Source organism: Onychostruthus taczanowskii, unplaced genomic scaffold (genome assembly GCF_017590055.1).
Source record: "Onychostruthus taczanowskii isolate IOZ18803 unplaced genomic scaffold, ASM1759005v1 scaffold41, whole genome shotgun sequence".
In the NCBI taxonomy this organism is placed as follows: Eukaryota; Metazoa; Chordata; class Aves; order Passeriformes; family Passeridae; genus Onychostruthus; species Onychostruthus taczanowskii.
The window spans coordinates 321,344-340,784 of NW_024501571.1; the positions used below are offsets into that span (position 1 = coordinate 321,344).

The 19,441-nt window shown below is 36.6% G+C and overlaps 1 protein-coding gene across 1 annotated transcript in view; it reads right to left on the minus strand.

Moving 5' to 3' along the window:
• PCLO (piccolo presynaptic cytomatrix protein) overlaps positions 1–19,441 on the minus strand; it is a 318,336-nt gene that overhangs the window by 286,151 nt on the left and 12,744 nt on the right. The window contains exon 3 of the mRNA XM_041413394.1: positions 12,648–14,045. Within this exon, the coding sequence (XP_041269328.1) occupies positions 12,648–14,045 (1,398 nt within the window). The remainder of the gene's footprint in view (positions 1–12,647; positions 14,046–19,441) is intronic.

Sequence of the window (19,441 nt, forward strand, 5' to 3'; positions counted from 1 at the left end):
TATGTAGGCACTAGGAAACTAATTAAAAGGGTTATTAATACCCTGCAATGCACACAGAATTAATCCAAGTCATAAGGACAGAGCATGTGAACTGGAATAAGGCAAACAGAGGGAAAAAGCCATCCAAGAAATGCAATCACTGTCATAGCTTCAGACTCAGAAACAAAATTAGAGTAAATTTTCCCTGACATGCTCTGAAAATTATACTCTGCATGCTGATGAAAACCCAAACATTTCACCCTGATTCCTGTTATAATTATAATATATCAACAATTATTTGCTACTAATAATGAATTTATAATATCTGCTCTAGTATAATTTCATTCTAGTGATAACACATCATTTCTGATGTCATGTCTCTGGACCTGAAAGAAAAATGACTACTTATTTCTGAATAGCAAGTTAAGACTAAGAAATATAGATTATGTACTTGTAGAGAATTATTAATTCTATATGGACAAGTCATCCAAACAAAATTTAGAGAGCATGAAACACCTAATAAATCCTATTGGAACATAGGGATTAACTGTTTTCACATGCATAGAGGTTCAGAAAATAGATCATTACTGAACAAATTTCCATTCCAGCATGCTTCAAAGCTCTGTAAATTACAGGGTGTTTTTAAAGCCTTACACTTTACAAAATGCATCCACTGATTCAAGATGCTACAACAGAAGTTCTGCACCTGGAAAACCAGTTAATAAATATTGAAGTTACCCCATTAACCCTGATTTTTTTTTTTCTCCTCCAATGCTTGGAGCAAAAAGAAACACTTAAACAAACAAAATCATTAATGTAAAAGATGACAAGACAAAGGAGACCCATAGTTAACAGAAGAAAATAACAATTTTAAATACAAATAACAACTCTTTCAGCATGTATAGAAAGGAAGTCGATTTAGGAAGAAGAGACAGAGGAAAATGACATTTATCTAAACTGATTCAAATGTAAATATTCCAGACATACAGATCAGGTTGAAAGTTCAACTCTCAGAACATCCTATGAAATTTTAGCTTGGTTTCTGTCCTAACCATTCCTTTCCTCCAAAACAGTGTCTACACCTTTTGCTGTTGAACCTGTTAGTATAACTTGGAGAAGCCAATACACACCTGCCATGGAGAAGATCTGCTAGGACATATTTTGTAGATATATCACAGTAATCCAAAATTTGCACTTTATAGAACCTCTGTCTCTGTCTGTGTGAAGTTCACTGATGTACAGTGACTAATGGCCAGTTTAAAGTTAGTATTCCTTAGCATGGACTGATCATGGACTGATTCCTTCCTCTGCACCCCATAACTTTCAATAATATGTACAAGTTGTGTTTACAGCAAAGTGCTTCACTTCACCCTGCTGCCATGGTGCTGGAAGACACCACACATATATTCTGCACCCTTGAGTATGGTATGAAAATAAGGGGAGGCATTAAGCAAAAGCCATGCTTAAATACTTGCAACATCCTGGGTTGTCTTCGTAAGGAGCATAGCTAGCACATCTAGGAGGTAATTATTCCCCTGTACTAGACAAAGAGTTCTTTGTCTAGTTCTCGGCTTCCCAGTAAAAGAGAGACATGGAAGTACTGGAGCAAGTCCAGTAAGGGGTCATGAAGATGATTAAGGGTCTGAAGCATCAATCATATAAGGAGAAGCTGAGAGAGCTGGAGATTGAAAAAACAAAAATGGAGCCTAAAGAGAAGGCTGAGGAAGGTTGCCTCAATGTGTACAAATAGCTGCGGGGGGAGTGAAAAAAGATAAAGACAGTCTGCTCAATGGTATCCAATGAAGAGAAAAAAATTCTAATTAACATAAATTCAAATACTAATATTCAAATATATTTAATTTACTCATTTAAGCTCATTTGAACTCAATTCCTTCAAGTAAATATTATTTTAAGAAAATACTTGAAAAAAAAAAAGGAAGGTGGCCAGTGATTGTCTAAAGAGATTGTGGAGTCTGAGTCTGGAACCAATCAAACCCTAAATGGCCCCAAGAAACCTGCTTCAACTGACCATGCTTCAAGCAGGGATTTGGACAGGATGATCTACTCTGATTTGTAGGCAGAGGGAGTTTCACCTTGCCCTTTCCAGGTACTAAAGACATACCAATCCTTACAGCATCAAATACATCTTCATTTTATCCTGGAAATACAACAAGGACCAAACTCAAAAGAGCTTAAGGAACTCATCAGGGAAAGTGCATCACACCTTAGACCAACACCTAGAACACTCTAATTCACCACATTGAAGCTGAACCTTTCTTGGTTCCAGTTACCAATAGAGAGAGAAGAAAGCAAGGGGAGGGACGAGTATGAATTGCACTGATGTCTCTAATTATGTCTGTAACTAATTATAAAACACTATGTATTCAAACATTAGTTCCTTTAGCTAAAATGTGCATTCATTGCACCTCATGAAAAATACATTGACCAGATTTGTCATTTGAAGGGGGGCAGAGCAGTAACACAATTCTTACAGGTCTTGAGAAGAAGCAGCACAGCTAAAGGATTTAAAAGGATGTCAAATCAAATGAAAGATCATGTTTTGATCACGACATCCTTCTGCTGATAGGTGATATAGAAGAAAAACTGTAGCTCTCTTCCTCTTTAGAAGTCTGGCATAACAGTGTAATTGAGTCCCTGATATACTGGGCACATGACTTTAAAAATTCACTGCACAGCACATTACAAGTGTTCTTGGCTACAACTGTCAAGAAAAAACAGAAGCGCATTGTGGATCAGCACAAAGGTGCACGTAGAGAAACCCATGAAAGAGGTAGTCCTGTTTAACTTGCTCTGTAATCACTACAAAGCCTACACTTCTTCAGTCTTACAAATGTCATACCACGACATCAACTTTGAGCCACATTAAGTAGAAAATACATTGCGCTTTAAAAAAAAAAAATCTAAGCAGAGTTCAGTTTTATTCAGTTTTATTTTGTTTTCCATAAGTCAAGTTAAACTTTACAAAAATCCAAATACTTTTACAGATAGTGCTGAAACTTTAATCCAATGTCCACTTCTGACTTTAAAAGAAAAAAATAGAAAATTCACCTATGAAATACCAAAAACAAGAGCCAAAAGGTAGAATATGTTTAAACTTTACTGTTTTAGCCAATTTTCAGTGTCAGATTGACCTTTGAGCAAAAAAAAAAAAATATTTTACTGCATATTGCAAAAAAAAAATATTTACTAAATAACAGGTATTTCAAACATTCCAGTCTTTCTCCTACTGTCATTCAAAAGCAAGAAGAGAGCATCTGAAGTTGGGTATGTGCCCAGGCTGCTTCTCTTGTACTATGTCAAAGTTCATTGTTTCAGTGAAAATTGCCATTGAATAGCTGTGGGTAAATAACATTTATGCAGACATTTAAGAGTTGGTGTGTCAGTTTGGGGGAGGGTGAGGAACAAGCATATCTGACAGCTTACCTAGACAGTAAAGAACCTAATATCCTGCACTAAATGTTCCAAACTATAGTTACTAGCTAGTATCCTGAAGACAATAGCTAAGAGTTTGTGAGGAATCAGAAAGAAATATATCTTTTTCTTCTTATATAAAAGGGAAGATGCAAAACTTAAGATCAATTAACAAAGTGGCACTTCAAAAAAAAAATCAGATATTTGTATTGACAAATAATGGTGAGGATCAGAGTTACACAAACATCTTCATCAATTATGAGAATGCCATTGCAAAACCAAAGGAAAAAACCCACAACAGTATACTCCTTTTGGATGCCAGGAAAGTGGTCAGAAATCCCTCCAAAAAATTAAGATATTATAAACACATCAGCAGTCTTTAGCACAATTATTAAGGTAACTACAAAAAGTAACTGAAAAAGTAAGTACATGCATTAAAATAGTATGCAGAAGGACAAGATTTCATATGTTCAATTTCTAATCTCTGTATATGACAGCTGGACCATTTCCAATGTGAAGGCTGTTTGCTAAGGAAGAAAAAAAAAAGGAAAAACAAAAATAAAACCCAACAACAACAAAGAAATTTACTAACCTAGAAATACTAAAAATGAAAGACCACCAGATGGTCTTTCAGTCTTGTCCTTAGAAGCCTAAGTTACCTCACTGTCTGAGTAATTTCATTAACCTCCAAAACACAGATGGAAAACTAATACACCTTATCATTCTTCTCAGTGAGTGTTCTGGTGTAATACAACCTACAAGCTCTTACAATTTTTTCTAGTGATTCAAATATATATATTTTCACCCTTTCCCTCCAGTTCAAGAGCATTTTGTGCAAAATTCAGCCAGAATAGCTCAGCAGCAGCTAATCCCCCTCTTCAACATCAGTCTGCGACCTCCTGTTTCAAATGCTGCTGGAAAGCATCTCCAGCAGCTTACTGGCATGAATCTAATCGCCTTTCCACTACTACAAAATGGCTTAGGTTCCCCCAGCCTCCATCCTTACTCTTAGTAATACTGCAGAAATCAATTTAATAGATACATAAAATTCAATCTAAAGTCAAATTTTTCTCATTCTGGTCCACTGAACTATATGTATTTCAGCAAAATAAAATAAAAAAAATTGCTGACCACTGTCTCTTTAAATGACGCAATCTTTTCATTACTCAGGGAGAAATATTAATGTGTAGAATACAAACAGAAATCAGGCAAATGCCCCCTCTTGCTCATTTCACTTTTTCCTTTACATCTGAATTTTTATTTTTATAGCTGGCCACACTTCTTGCAAACAGTTAAAATTAGTTGCATAATTACTTTGATTACGTTCATGCTATCCCATTAAATTTAACATCACCTCATAGTAGTGGCAAACAAAGGATTTTATAGATTTTTTTTTTGCGTGAAACGTTGACCTTTCTTTACCAATATACTCTTGTGGTGTGACAACATTTGGCTTTTGGTCAGCAGAAACATGACATGACATTTTTGACATATGCAGGAATTGGAACTTAATTTCTTTAACATAAATAGTCTTGTTTTTCAATAAATGAGACCACAAAATGTATGTAAATATGTAAACTGACAGTATATTGTCTTCTCAGAATATTATTAAATACTACAATATCTATCTGTCCTACTACAGTCAATCACAGTGACAAATATTCAGGGAAAAGTATCCTGATTTCAGACATAAAATCCTGATATTTTTCAAAATTCTATGCTAGCATTTTTTCCTTGGAACAGCATCAGCTGTTCATATTCCTGGGATATTAAAAAAAATTCATTTGAAGCTCCCCTCCATTAGGGAATCTATCAGAACACCAAAACTTACAACAGTGTCAATGTGATCAGATAGCATATAATGTCTTACCTGGGCACCGAAAAACCCAAAAAATTAAGGCACTTAACATACAGTAGATTTTGCCTGTTTGCTTAAGAAAATCTGGCAGTGGATCACTGGGTCTTATATTGACATTAACTAAAACTCACCGCAATACTTAAAGCCGCTAAAGTAAGCATTTTTGTTTCTCAATAAAGCATGAACAAAAATGTAATAGAAAATAAAAACATGAAATACCTTTATCTCAATAAATAAATTCTCTTTAAATCACTGTTGTGAAGTTGAGTAGAAAAATTCAAAAAAGTTGATACCAGCTGAGCTTTCAAAAGACTTCTTCCTCATTCAATAATGGGACACCAACCAAATTTCTAATGAAGTAACAGAGAAGAAAATCACCTGGCTCCAGGCCAGGTCAGTAATTTTCCTGATAATCTGTTATACATTTGTGACTCCAGCTTGATTGTCTCTAATACACTAATCTATAAACTATCTGCACAGGAGAAAAATAAACCACACATAAAAAACAGCACTGAAAGCTCTGCATTAATCACTCACCTAAGCATTTTATCTTCCAAAAATGCATAGGCATCTAAGATGGAATAAATGTATATAAGTAAAGAACTCATTGCAAATGAATTCAAAGTGGATGAAAAATAGCCAGATAGACAGGAGCTGCGTGTGCCAGCAGCAGAGCTGCTGTAGACATCCCTTTGGATTTCACACCATCAGTGGCCATTACCAACATTAATAAAAGCCATCTGGCCTTACATGGCTTTATGTCTATATCTCATTGCTGGTTTCAATGGAGTTCTTTGTTCAGAGCAGTTATTTGGAAACTTTTCGAGACTAGAATAAAGGAAACAAATAGCAGGCAATTAATCATGGTAATAGTCCTTCCAAAGGTCACACTATTACTTTGAGCAATGAGACCAATCTTCACGCCTTGAATTTAATTTCAGGGGAAAAAACAAAACCTAATTTTATGGTCATAAATACTGAAAAGGAAAATCAACAAGAATGTAGTCTTGTAACTCATGCCTTGACTAAAATCCACAGAGATCTCAGATGCTTTGCTTTCAAATATCATCCCAAGATCATATTAGGAAATAACCATCAAAACCTGACTGCCAAAAAATGAAACTGCGTAAGTGTATAATTTGCTCTGGACCAAGCAGCCCCACTGAACTGCAAGACACCTGTTCAGAGAAAGTTGTGAGAAAGTAAGGAGGTTTTCATTTCCCTCTGCAGTGATGGGGAATTCAAACAAAACCATCAGAGGACATCTACTGAATAGGTTATCTGGATGCAGTGGTTCACCTTGTTGAAACCTGAGTGCAGAATTGGGGTCTTGGAGAAAACTAAGAAAAACTAAGAAAACTAAGAAACTTGGAGAAAACTTTTCACCCAAGAGAAAACTCTTGGGTGACAAGAGGCTTGGCTGTACCATGGCAGCAACAGGCCTGAGATGAGGATGAGAATCCTGAAGTCACAGGTCTATTTGCAAGTCTGCATTTTCCATATAATACCACTGAAGAAGAAATATACTTGGCAAACCACCACCACATCACACTTGACCATAAGCAGGCTTTATTATTGCTATAAATTATTAAAGTAGTTGTAGCTGGTATGCTTAATGCCAAGAAGTACTGCCTCTGGTTGAACTATTCTCAAAGACACAGCAAAATCAGACCCCACAAGAGGTTTCCATGTCTGGACTTCAAAAGCATTTAAACAGAAGCTAGACACTGCTCAAAAGGAACAGCTCAAGCCATGTGTGGAAGACAGAAGTTCAGGCCTCTGTAAAATCATCAGGTCAAAGCTGGGTTTTATGGAACAGGTTTAACTGATGCATCAGAGAAGGACACGAGCTGCTAACATCCTTACAAGTATCAGTCTCTCATTAAGCATTTAAATACCTCTGCAAATGTGAAACACCAAAATCTAACTCAGTTGAAGAAGCTTAAGCTCTTCAATCTTATTTAAAACATGAATTCAGGCATTAAATAAAAAAAAATATTTACCTGTGTTCAATTTTGACTAAATCATCCATCAAAGAGTCATTCCATATTAGCCCTTCTATTCTGTATATATATACAATATATGTGCTTTATAGGAAAAATTAAAGAGGTGAGTCATTCTGCTATGAAAAATATTTCCATTTCAATATTTTTGTCTGTCATGCATATTGAATAAGTTAAAAAGAAAAGCAAGATACCTAATTACAAGTGAGATTAATTTCATTCTGCCAGTCAAGAAATACAGTGGGATTTTTATCATGTAACATGCACTCTGGTTTTTCAATGCCAGATTTTATATTTCAAAGTAATAATTAGCAGTAGTTTTAATATTTTCTCAATTATAAAGAATTATCATTTAATGGATAAAATTTCCATAAATGTTAGGGAGTACATTGCGTTAGCCTCTTATGTTCTGTATTATTTAGTTACTTTATTAAACAGTAATAGCATTCACTTTCTTACAATCAAAATTTTAAAAGGTTCTTTAAGGGGAGAGGGAAGAAGCAGAGAAGATAAATTATGCAACTCAAAGGAGTGAGTTTTTCTCTTGTCACTTTAGTGCAAATTCTATTTCACTGTGTTTCCCAGACACCATCTGTTTCCAAAACAACTCATCACCAAACATAAGAGAGAAAATAGGAGTTTCTTATAGGAGCTAAACCTGCCAGTTTGCAGAGCAGTCTGAGCTTTTTCAAGCAGGAAATAAATGACAGTACAGAGCTGTTAATTAATTAAAGATAGACAATGGGTGTCAGATGGTGCAGTACAATATTTTGGGGATTTTTATTAGAATAATACATGGATTATTACTTTTTAATGTTGCTGCACACTGTTTTAAGAAATTCAAAGCATATTTGAGCATTTAAACAGCAGGGTTTGATTCACTTAGTTCAGGTTTGGGGGTTTTTTTTTAATTAGTTTTTAAAGCCCAGTTTAGCTTGAGTCTAAGGGCACACTTGCTCAGGCCCTCAGTCCATTTAAAATATCAGTGAAGTCTTGAAAAAACAGAATCTAGTAGAATTATTTACTCTGGGTGCTCATTCAGCCAGTACCCTTTGTGCAGGATTTTGGGAGGAGGTAGGAAAACCCAAGATGTATCCAGGTGCATGACACCATGCCACCACCCTTCATCTCCAGAGAGGCTTATATCAGTTCCAAAATGCTATTTACTGCTACTTCTAGAAGTTCATACTGGAAGAGCAAGGTACCAATTTTTCACCCGGTTATGATATGGAGTTTAATGATGGAACTGTGCTTACTTTTAAAAACATCATTTATATTTTTTATTTTCCTTCTCTCCATAGTCTATGAGAACAAGAAAAAATTATTTAGTTAAGTCTAATAAGTAGGAGTGGTAAAATGAGTTATCAGAAAAACACGTAAATTCTTTTGGCAAGTTATACAACTATTTATAAAAAAAAATATATAAGAATATAGATTGGACAGAAACCATCAAGCTTTATAGATTCCTGTCATCATATCCACCAATGCAAAACAATTTCATACAGACTACATGTGCTGTAATAAACTGAATTAGCGTGATTTCTGAATATATTAAGAAATATCAGTCTAAAATTGTTTATGTGTTCTGATCACATCTCTAACAGATTACATCTTTTTCAAACAACAAATCCTTGCCAAGTCAGAGATATGATGTCTCTTCTTTCCTTCCCTAGTTCTCCCTGACCTCCATCATCATTCAAAACTTTTCTCTCCTTTCTGTAGCCCCAGTAATTTATTTCACTTATGGAGCATTCTTTACTTCGCAGTGCCTTTCCAGGTAATTTTATAGCTATCAGCAGACTAAAAAATGCTTCTGTTGTTCTCCTGGTGGTTCTATTAGATTAAAACCATTAGCACGGTCACATATACACACTTCACATTTTCAACTCTTTCTGTTCATAATGTGATTCTACCAAGATGTTATCCTCCATATTGCCCACATAGAATCTAAAAATTTGGATGATCTTATTTTCCCTTAGTTTAGCTTAAACTATCCTTTTATTTTTTTTTATTTACATTTTATTATTGCATTAATTTATCACAGGTTCTACATTCCTGACCTCAAACTATTTAATCATGTTATAGACAACCATCTCTGTTCCTGCTCAATATTCTGAACAGTTCACTGAGTTTTAAATGCACAAAATGGTCGTTGCCACACATTTCATTTCTGGCTTCAGCAGTTGTGATCTTGTGCTTTGTTACTAAAAATAGAGCTGCTTCCAACTACCTGAGCTGGAAAGCTAATTACAGAGCTGGTAAACAGTTCTCCTCCCCATTGAGCAAATGGCAGAATAAGGAGTCTGCTAATGCACTAGGGCTCCCATGGTCCTGTGGGTCTCTGAAATCTATCAAGTGTCATTTATTTAATCATTTGTGGCTGTTTGCATTATGAATAAATTACCAGTTAAGTAAATAACTGTTTGACTGTTGTAAAACAAATCAGGGAGAAAAAGAACAATCATTTTTTTTCTTAAATACATTTTTAAAAAAATGTATTCTGGACTAATTTTCTGCTTGCACAAATCAAAACAATTTCAGTGAAGTAAATAGTATATTGTCGATTTTGACTAGGTAAGAATCTAGTTATATTTTCTGCAGTAGAGGGGTTATTAGAGGACTGAATGTTTGCAGCAGCTTAAAGATTTTTTCATAGTTATTTCTGTCACATACAGGCAAGAAAAAAACAACTGCCACAGTAAGAAAGCACTTTCTTCCCTTAAAATTACTCTCAGCCCAGTTTGCAGTACAGCAGCACATTGGCTGGAAAAAATTCCCTGCTGAGAGATCTTAAGGTAGAAGTGCCCATGGGGTTTAGATGCTCCTCTGCATTTGGCAATAAAACACTGGTTTCCCTGTTCCATTGGACTGATCCTTATCATGTAGCTTAAGACAAGCTTTGTTGGCAACAAGAGCTCAGCCACACTCAGTCAATAAAACTGCACTCATTTTCAGCCATTACTGAGGGAACAAAATGTAGACAACACATAAGCAACTGTCACAATAACTGTGATACAGCTGGAGGCCCAAAGAAAAAATAAGATTATGTTTAAGAAGCAATATGTTTGTTCATCCAAAGATCACTTCTGGGGCAAAGACAGCATAGAGCTTCTGGAATTACATTTTTTATCTGAATGCACAGTATAGGAATAAAAGAATTAGGTAGAAAACCACCAGAAATACAAATTTTAAAAAGCATTTCTATTTCTCCTTCCTAACCTCCAAAGAAAGAGACAAGTAAATAAAACCTCCAAGACAATACTGAACACATTAGAATTTGTTGGACAAAAAGAGTATGCAAGTGAGCATAAACTATTTGCTCATCATCATGGCTCTGTTATGTAAAAGGTATATACTACATACTGTAAATCCAGGGACAGAATTGCTATCTGACCATAAATACATTATTTACACAGCACATTGGGAGATGAAACCATAAGCTCCCTGTTCTGTCTGTCCAGTCTTTTTGAAAGGGAAAGTCAGGATGCTCTCAGCCAAGCAAACCACCTCCTATTGTAAAGGAAAAGTACATTGCTACTTTCCAGCAAAACTAAGTGGAAAAAAGAAGGCAAGACAGAAAATGTGGACAGAGGTGGAAATGTGTAGTACAAGGAAGAAGAATGCGCAAGCAGGAGCCAAAAGAGAAACAAGGAATGGCATGAGGAAGTCAGACTAAGGAAAATCACTCATGTTTCAAGCTCTGGATATTCTAAAGAGCAGAAACAGAGGGCATCTTCTAAAAAAACAGTGATGGAAAAACAGAAACAGAGTATCAGCCTTCTCATCTTAACCAGAAGAAACCAAGGTTACATGTCTGCACACCACAAGGCAGTCCCACACCATCACAACTAAGCCAATGCTGGAGAAGACAAGTCATGCACTGAGACTCAAGTAGCTGTCATTTGAGCAATGTTTCACCAGAACTGACACATCTTGTTTCCATGGTACTCTGTGTTCACATACTAGAGTGCCCCTGGAGAAAGTCACAGCATTTTTCTCAATTAAATCCGTATAATTGTGTGTGTGTATTCCCAGAATTGGATAATGATGGAGTGTGTGTGATTGATGGTATTCAGTGCACAAGCAATGTTAAAAATCAACTGAATCCCAATTTTCAATCCATGATCAATCTTCTTCCTGAATTTTCAGACATTTCTTTCTGACCTAAATGACCCACAAATGCATTAGACAACACATTCATGTATTGGATAAAATGTGCTTATTGTATTAGGAAAAAGACCTCTCAAATGATAGTATATTCCAGCAAATAATACACAAAGAAAGGCATATGCAAACATAACATACAAAGAAAGGCATATGCAAACATCATAAGCAATATTTTCCCTGCAATATGCTATTTCTTCCCACATTTGTTCTCACCTTAAGAGATGTGATATCCTTTAACCCTGGCAGTCATTTGTCATTTATTCATTCAGATTTCAAAGGCAGAAACCAACTGCCACAGTTCGCATGTGCTGCACAGACCAACTTAACATTTCAACTGCCCACAAGTATTTTTAGTTGGTCTGCTTCTGTTGAATTAAACTTGCCAAATTCATAGGGCAAATAAGATGTGCCTCCATCTTTCCGTTAAACTATTGTAAAGTTTCCAATCCCCTTGTCAAAAAAAAATTTATCCAGAGAAAGGAAGCAGTTAAAAACATGCAATGTGAAGAAACTGTTGAAAATAAGTTGTGTAATTCTTTTAAATATGAGCAGCTGTCTCAGGCAATCACACAAATAGCACTTTCAAAGTGACAGTCTTTAATGAATCAAGCAACTTTGTGAGCCTTGTATTATTCTTGCCAAAAAAATTACATCTTTCACCACAAAGGTATCACTCAAAATTCAACCTTCCTAATGAATGCATCAGCATATGCAAAGACTTCAGAGCCAGAATGAGGTTAATAGAATAAATTTATCATGTATTAACAGGAGGAAAATGCAATCACTAAGCATTAACACATTCCTTCATTCAATAGTTTTTTGAATCAGAGGCACTGGTTAAAGAAGCACATATTCAGAGACAACACTGAAGTATAAAAAAAAGCTTATAAGAGACTGAAAGTACAGTAGTTTGCTGTGTCATAGTAGCACCAGTTTCAAAGGAATTCATAACCACATCTGCTATGTCTCAAAGCCCTAGCAACCACCTCTACCAGACCTCCTTAATACGCCAGAAATTCATCAGTACTATCTGAAAAATGACAAAATTTCATACAACACAAATACTTAATTTTAAAAGACTTCAGATGATGAAATGCTCAATAAAATTTCTTAACAATTCAATAGCTAAAAACCAGCTATTTATGTCTTCACAGCACAGGGAACCTGTAGGTAGGAATACAGGGTAAATACAGACTCCATCACCTTACCTCAGCTATGTGTGGCATTGGGTTAAATCCACAGAGATTGCACACAACTTTCTTGCACTCGGTACAGGTATTAAAGTTGGGGGGATCCTTAGAACCAATATTTAGTCCAGTTTTACAAAGGGGACAAGACATTTCAGGTTGGCTAGCTTTCTCTGGTTCCGACAGCCCATCGGGTTTCTTAGCTTCAGCAGCCAGAGGCTTGCTATCTTTAGCCAAACCAGGTTTCTTTTCTAAATCAGATCCTTTAGTTAAAACACCATCCACTTTCGATGGCTCTGATTTTTCAGTCGTAAGAGGCTTGGCTTCTTTCTTTACAGGAACAGCTTTTGGAAGAGGCTGAGCCTGAGCAGCTTCTTTGGGAGCTGCTTGAGGGGCTGGAGGCTGTGCTGGAGGCTGGGGCTGCTTTGCTGCAGGAGCAGGCGGAGGGGGGCCCGATGGCTGAGACCCTGTCTGACCCGCTGTGGAAATTAAATTTGAGGCCTGGCTGAAGAATGAAGCTCCAAATCCAAAGAGTTTCCCAGTAACTGTTTCTTGTGGTGTTGTAGGCTGAGGCTTAGGGGCATCAGTGATGCCTCCCAGGTTAAGGCTGAAACGCCTTGGCTGCTCTGGGGTTTTCTGAGGTGGCTGGGGCTGAGGTGCCGGCTGTGCTGGAGCTGCCTTGGGTCCTGCCCCTGCCTGTGGGCCCTTGGGAGCTGGTTTTGTATCAGGCTTTGGGGCTGGTTTTGTTGGTAACTTTTTAGGATCATCTTTTGTTTGCGTTGGATCAATAGGCTTTTGAGCTTTAGCATCTGGTCTAGCCCCAGGTTGAGACGCAAACTTGGGATCTGACTTCTGCCGAGACACTTGTGGAACAGGTTTGGAATCTGGTTTATCCCCGGATGGATGTGTGTCCTGGGATGGCTTTGCAAGCTCAGGCTTTGGGGAGTCTGTCACTTTTTGTTGAGTTGGCGGTCTGGGGCCTGCCAAATCCTGCTTCTGCTCTGCTGCTACAGAGGTAGATACAGAGTCTGCTGTGGGCTTCTGTACACTGGGCTGTTTTTGTTTATCTTCAGCCTGTGTTGGCTTGACCTGATCAGATTTTGGAGTGGCATCTGTTTGCTGGGAGATGTCAGTGGGTTCCGCACGGGGTTGTTTTGATTTTACAGGAGGAGACCCAGGCAAGGGTGTTTGCTTTTTTTGTGGAGGAGGTTTTTTTGAATCTGCTGACTGTGAAGGATCAGGTTTTGGAGTTACATCTTTCTTTTGAACAGGCTGTGGCTGGGGAGATGGTTTAGCTGAAGGTGGAATGGGTGTCTTCTGTTTGGGTGCAAGTGGCTGTGGCCCAGGACCAAGACCTGGCGCTAGGTCACCTCCTAGTGTTCTTTGCATCTGGCAGTTTAAACAGAGCCATTCACTGATCTGAAAAAAAAAAAAAAAAAAGGTAATTACAATTAAGATAAGGCAAAGGTCATAAAATAAACATAATACGTTATTCTAATATAGGACTTCCTCCAATATTTTAAACTTCTGTGTAAAAAGGCAGAAATACCACTAATAATGTTTTGCAATTAACATGCACAGCTGATTATTTTCATTCTTCTCCACATTGCTGTGAGTCAAGCTATCACTGAGCCCATGATTCTAATGGCTTCACATTCAGTTTACACACAGCTGAATACTGTAGGATAAAAACCCAACAGAATGAAAAAAATGCATTGGAATTTCATGGGACCCAGTGATTCATTTACAGCAATGATTTGCCAGAATAATGACAAATACTGCTAAAATAGTTTAATACATCAAGTCTGCTGACAGAAAACAATAATCAGAATTATTAAAATACAGTAAATGCATAATTATCTTTAAGCATACATCTATCAAGCTCTTAATGCAGCTAATGCTTTTGGTAATGGTTTAAATTACAGAGCACAGGTGTTGGCACTATATATGTATCCAATGAATTAGCCACAGAGGTGTGTAAATGGTGTAACACAGATTTATGAATTACCACCAATTTCAGGGGGCAAGTGTTCATCTAAAATCAGTGGCGAGCTTTGCCTGAGCCCTGATGGTATTTCAAGAGCCATAATGAGGTTTCCCACCCCTTTTGATATTAGAAGTTTCTAGGGTAATTACTGTATACAACAGGCCCTCTTGTCTCACAGAGGAGAAGGAATAATGCAAATAATTATTTACTCATGTTTCTCATCAATTATAGTGCCTCACTACTTTAAAACATTTTTTTATTATTCCCAAGCAGTATTACATGAGAGGGAAACCATATTTCTGATAAAAGAGAAAAGCCCAGCTTCACCATCTAAGAAAGGATCAAATTGCCTAAAACATGTGGTCATGTGCTACTTTCCACACTTTCCATCATTAGCAGAAACATTATAGGCAGCAAAAATGCCATTCAATATGGTACAGAGTCTCAAGGGCCTCCACCTGCAAGCAGATATTTAAGCAGGTCACCTTTAGCTCTTCTCCTATTCTTTAGTCTTTGTGTGAAACTCAGGGTGCCAGCTACAGAACTTGCATGCACCACTGCAACAGAGGGAACAGCAAGCAGAAGAACACACAACATAAGTCTCTTTTCCCTTAAGGATGAAGATTCCTGGATGCCGTTTCTCACTCAGGACTTGATGGTCTTAAGAGATCTTCTTACAACATAAATGATTCTGTGATGCTATGAAATCTCTACTATACACCATGGAACAAATCTAGAGGCACTACCTTCAAAGAAGGATTTTGTCTGTGTAATATCAGAGCTCACTGGAAAAAAGGAGCTCTGATATCATGGACTGTGGCAATGAATTCATTACTTTGATGTGCCTTGCCAACCTTGTGCTTTTGCAGCAGCAAAAATTAAGAGTTGGATGCAGTTCCCTAAAACACAGTTATTTAAATTATTCTGATAAACATGGTATAAACACACTCTCTGGAATATAAGTTCATTATTACTAACAGCTTCACAAAGCGATGACAAATTTTGGCCTCAGCTGTAAAGTTTCATTCATAATAAGGCTGCACTTATCTTCCATTTTCAGTGCAATTTTTTAGATTGTTTAAAACAGTTCTCTGTTCTACTTGCAAACCATATAACAAATGATTGTTAACAAGTAAAAACAACTGAAAAAACCCTGGAACACGTTTAAACTCTGCTTTGAATTATGAAAGGAATTAAGTTCAGACATGTACAGAGGACTTGAGCAAGGATTACATTTAGCTTAACTCCCATTTTGTTTGCTTAATGATCACTTCCCTTACCTGATTTTATATATTAGTAACATAATTTAATTAGATATATACTAATACCATTTCTGGATTAATCCTTAAGGGTTTTCTAGGGCTTAAGTGTAATCAAAGACCAGGCTGTCACAGTTGTCTGGCTTTGGCAAAGTAACTAAGATTTCTTATATTAGGGAGGTAGGCTCTGCTCTACAGTGCAGAAAGACAAGATCCTGTGAGGAGTTTTTTAATGGACCTAAGCAAGGAATGGCTTTTCCCCCATCCAAAGGGTTACTACAAATATCTGGAAAACATGCTTTCCGTAGGGATTCAATGCTTCTGCTTCTTTTTACACCACGGCAATAACAGGTGCCTACCTGTTCTCATTCAGCTTCCAGGAAATCTAAATTTATATCACTATGACATCTTCAAGGCCTCAAATGTAGAGTTGGTGGGGCTATAAAATGAGTAGTTTGAATAAATCATACATTTAAGTTGTCCAGATTCCAATTGCATTTATAGGCATTTAGGTTTGTCTTCAACCTGCAGCTTGTCCTGTCTGATTCTGCTACCTACTTGGAGTCCAAACAACCATTACTTTTATGCTACAGATCTCAAAACAACCTTGTGTAGAAAACAAAACCTTAACCCTTAACCACTGATTTTTTCCTTATTATGATTTTACAAAACTATATATATATATATATATATATATATATACACACATATGTGCATTCTTGATATGAAACTGAAACCTCCAAAACCAAAACCGAATTAGCAACTCCAACGGCTGAACTTAAAAATGGAAAATATACAAAGTTTCACTTCACTGTATTATTTTTTACATCTTTCTGGTTTAAACATAAAATTCCTCCCATGTATTTTAGTGGGAGGAATTAAGTGCCAAAATGCTCAAGTCATTATGGGTTACACACATCTTCAAACAAAAACAAAACTGCACAGACTATAGTCCTGTGATTGGAACAGCAGTTCAAAACGAAATGTGCTATGTGATATAGTTTTCTATCAAACACTTGCCTGTTTGCTCTGCCAGAATTACAGAGATTTCCCATACATTTTGACAGGACCAGGCTTCCATTAAATACAGATGCTCTTACACATTATTGCAGATGAAGTAAAACTTAGTACTGCTGCAGACACCTAAAATAAAAATGTTTCTCTATCCTTAAAGGTGTTTCTGGGCAGAAGTTCTGTGACCTCCTAGTTTCTTTCTCCACATTTCTAATATGTGGAATTAAAAAGCAAAAGTTTCCAGAGGAACTTTTGAGCTTTCACTGTTCCTGTCTGTGACAGATTCCTCTTTGATGCTGAGAAACCCAAGCTGTATGTTTTTTACACCAATATATAGGGGTGGGCATTGGGTCTTATTTCTAGAAGAAATCTGTAAGTGATTTTCTTCATTCTGAGACCCATATCAATAAGTGCCATAACTAGAACAGTAAACTTGACAGATCTCATGCAGCATTTTTGTTCAGATTTCAACTCCTGAGCAAAGAAAATTGCTGCTTTGTTTTCTAACTGTTGTTGAAACTATACGCCCTCAGAACGACAAAAAAAGTAATTAAAATGTATTTTATACATCAACAGTAGCATCAACTCTTCTAGTTTGAAGCACCAAATTAATTCATTCAGTATTTTACTAACAGCATCCATGGAGAATTATTTTGAAGAAAATTATAACACTACATTTCATAGATTATGAGTGCAGAAAGAAAGGCAAGCTAAGAGGTGACACCAGTAACAAATGGTAACTATAGTTCAGTCCTTCTCCCCAACCCAAACAAAGCCAACACAGTTGAAGGCAATCCAGTATCTGTTCCTTTCTTCAAAAATGGTTGCGATTTGTTCTAGCACCAAAGACCCATCAAAAGCAACAGGAAAGCTGTCAGCAAGTGCATTGCCTGGCATGCTTAATTTCTATCCCTGCAGATGATGTAGGGGAGGAAGAGAATCTATCTCAATTCTATGATTCCAGAAGTACATGAGAAATAAATTTTGACTTGCAGATTGCACATATTTCATATAAAAATTACTGGCACATAATATGAATGTGGCTCTCAGAAGCCATGTGAACAGTCCTTTGCAGAGCAGAGCTGCACTCCAAGTGAATGGGTCTCATTCTTGCTTAGAACAGTAATTTGCTGCTATAAAAAGGAACTTAAAATATACATAAAATATTAACATCCCTTTACATTACCATAGGTATGCAAAATGGACTTTGCTGACACTGCTCAGCTCCAAAGGTTTATTGACAAAATCGGCTTTTAGTTTGAAAACACAGTAACTTATTCAGTCCCTAACAATTTTAAAGAGCAGTGACGAATCCAGATTTGGCTCTTAGCAGACATTTTTGCCAAGATGATGAGAGAAACATGAAAAATAAAGTGCTCAAGCACATGATTTTATGCAGCTTCATGCAGTATGGTAGAACACTCTAAGACAAGAAACTAAATCAGAAAATCCTGTTATGAAAAAAAAAAAAAAACCAAAAAAAAACCAACTATCACGAACCAAATTAAATTGCTATGTCAACATACAAGTTAAAATATCCTCTAAAGAAGCTTGTGCAATACTGGAGACAAAGTTTTTTCTTCTACACCATACTTTTATGAACAAGTTCTCAGCTGTTCAAAGTAATGACACCAAACCAAACATTTAACAAATGCATACAGTATGCAACTGATCCTCATTTCAGGCAAATACATCATCACTACAAAATACATATTTACCTTCCTTTCAGGTATATGATGAGTTTGCCAGGGAACACTGACTCAAGGTGCTCACACATATGACACTAGATTCTAGTCAGCAGCACAGTCTATGGGTATGCTTCTACAAACTACAGCAATGGTGACAAGCTCTGTAGTTTGGTGCCAAACCAACGCTGGTACAAACTTTTTAAAGACATATTGAAAAATAATTTTTAAATGTTACTTAGCTGTTCTATAGCTACTAAACACTGCAGAGTTAATTCTATTATGCAGTTATCACAATCTTAAAACATACTCTACTACTCTACTTAAATTACTGATATGAAAATCTATAGTTTGCATATGCATTATGAATGGGGAACTATTATTTTACAGCTTACATAATTAGAATCATAAAGCAAAATAATGAACATTACCTTTTGATTTTTTTTTGAATGTCAGTATCTCAGGATATCTAAAAGCTATTTTTTTTTTAGCCAAGGATATGATTAAGCTGCCTAATGCACATAGCAAGGTAAAACACAGCTCAGTGCACTGCATCATGCAGTAATGCAACAAATGCTCATTGCTTTCATCAACTGCATTGAGATTTAATATGCCAGAAACACGTGAAGGACTGACAAAAAAATCTAACAGCAAATCAAGAGAATGGCAAAGAAAAGGTTAACAAAGTTCAACTGTGCTGCACTGAGCGAATCATGAAAAGGATTAAGATGTCTGGTGAGAGCAGGGCTGGGCCGTGCTGCCTGCCCAGTGGCTGCCCAGCAAACACCATCCCACATCACATGGCCTCACATAGTAGTAAATTACAGTTGCTGAGCAACAGCAATACTGGCACAGATGGCCGACTGCAGT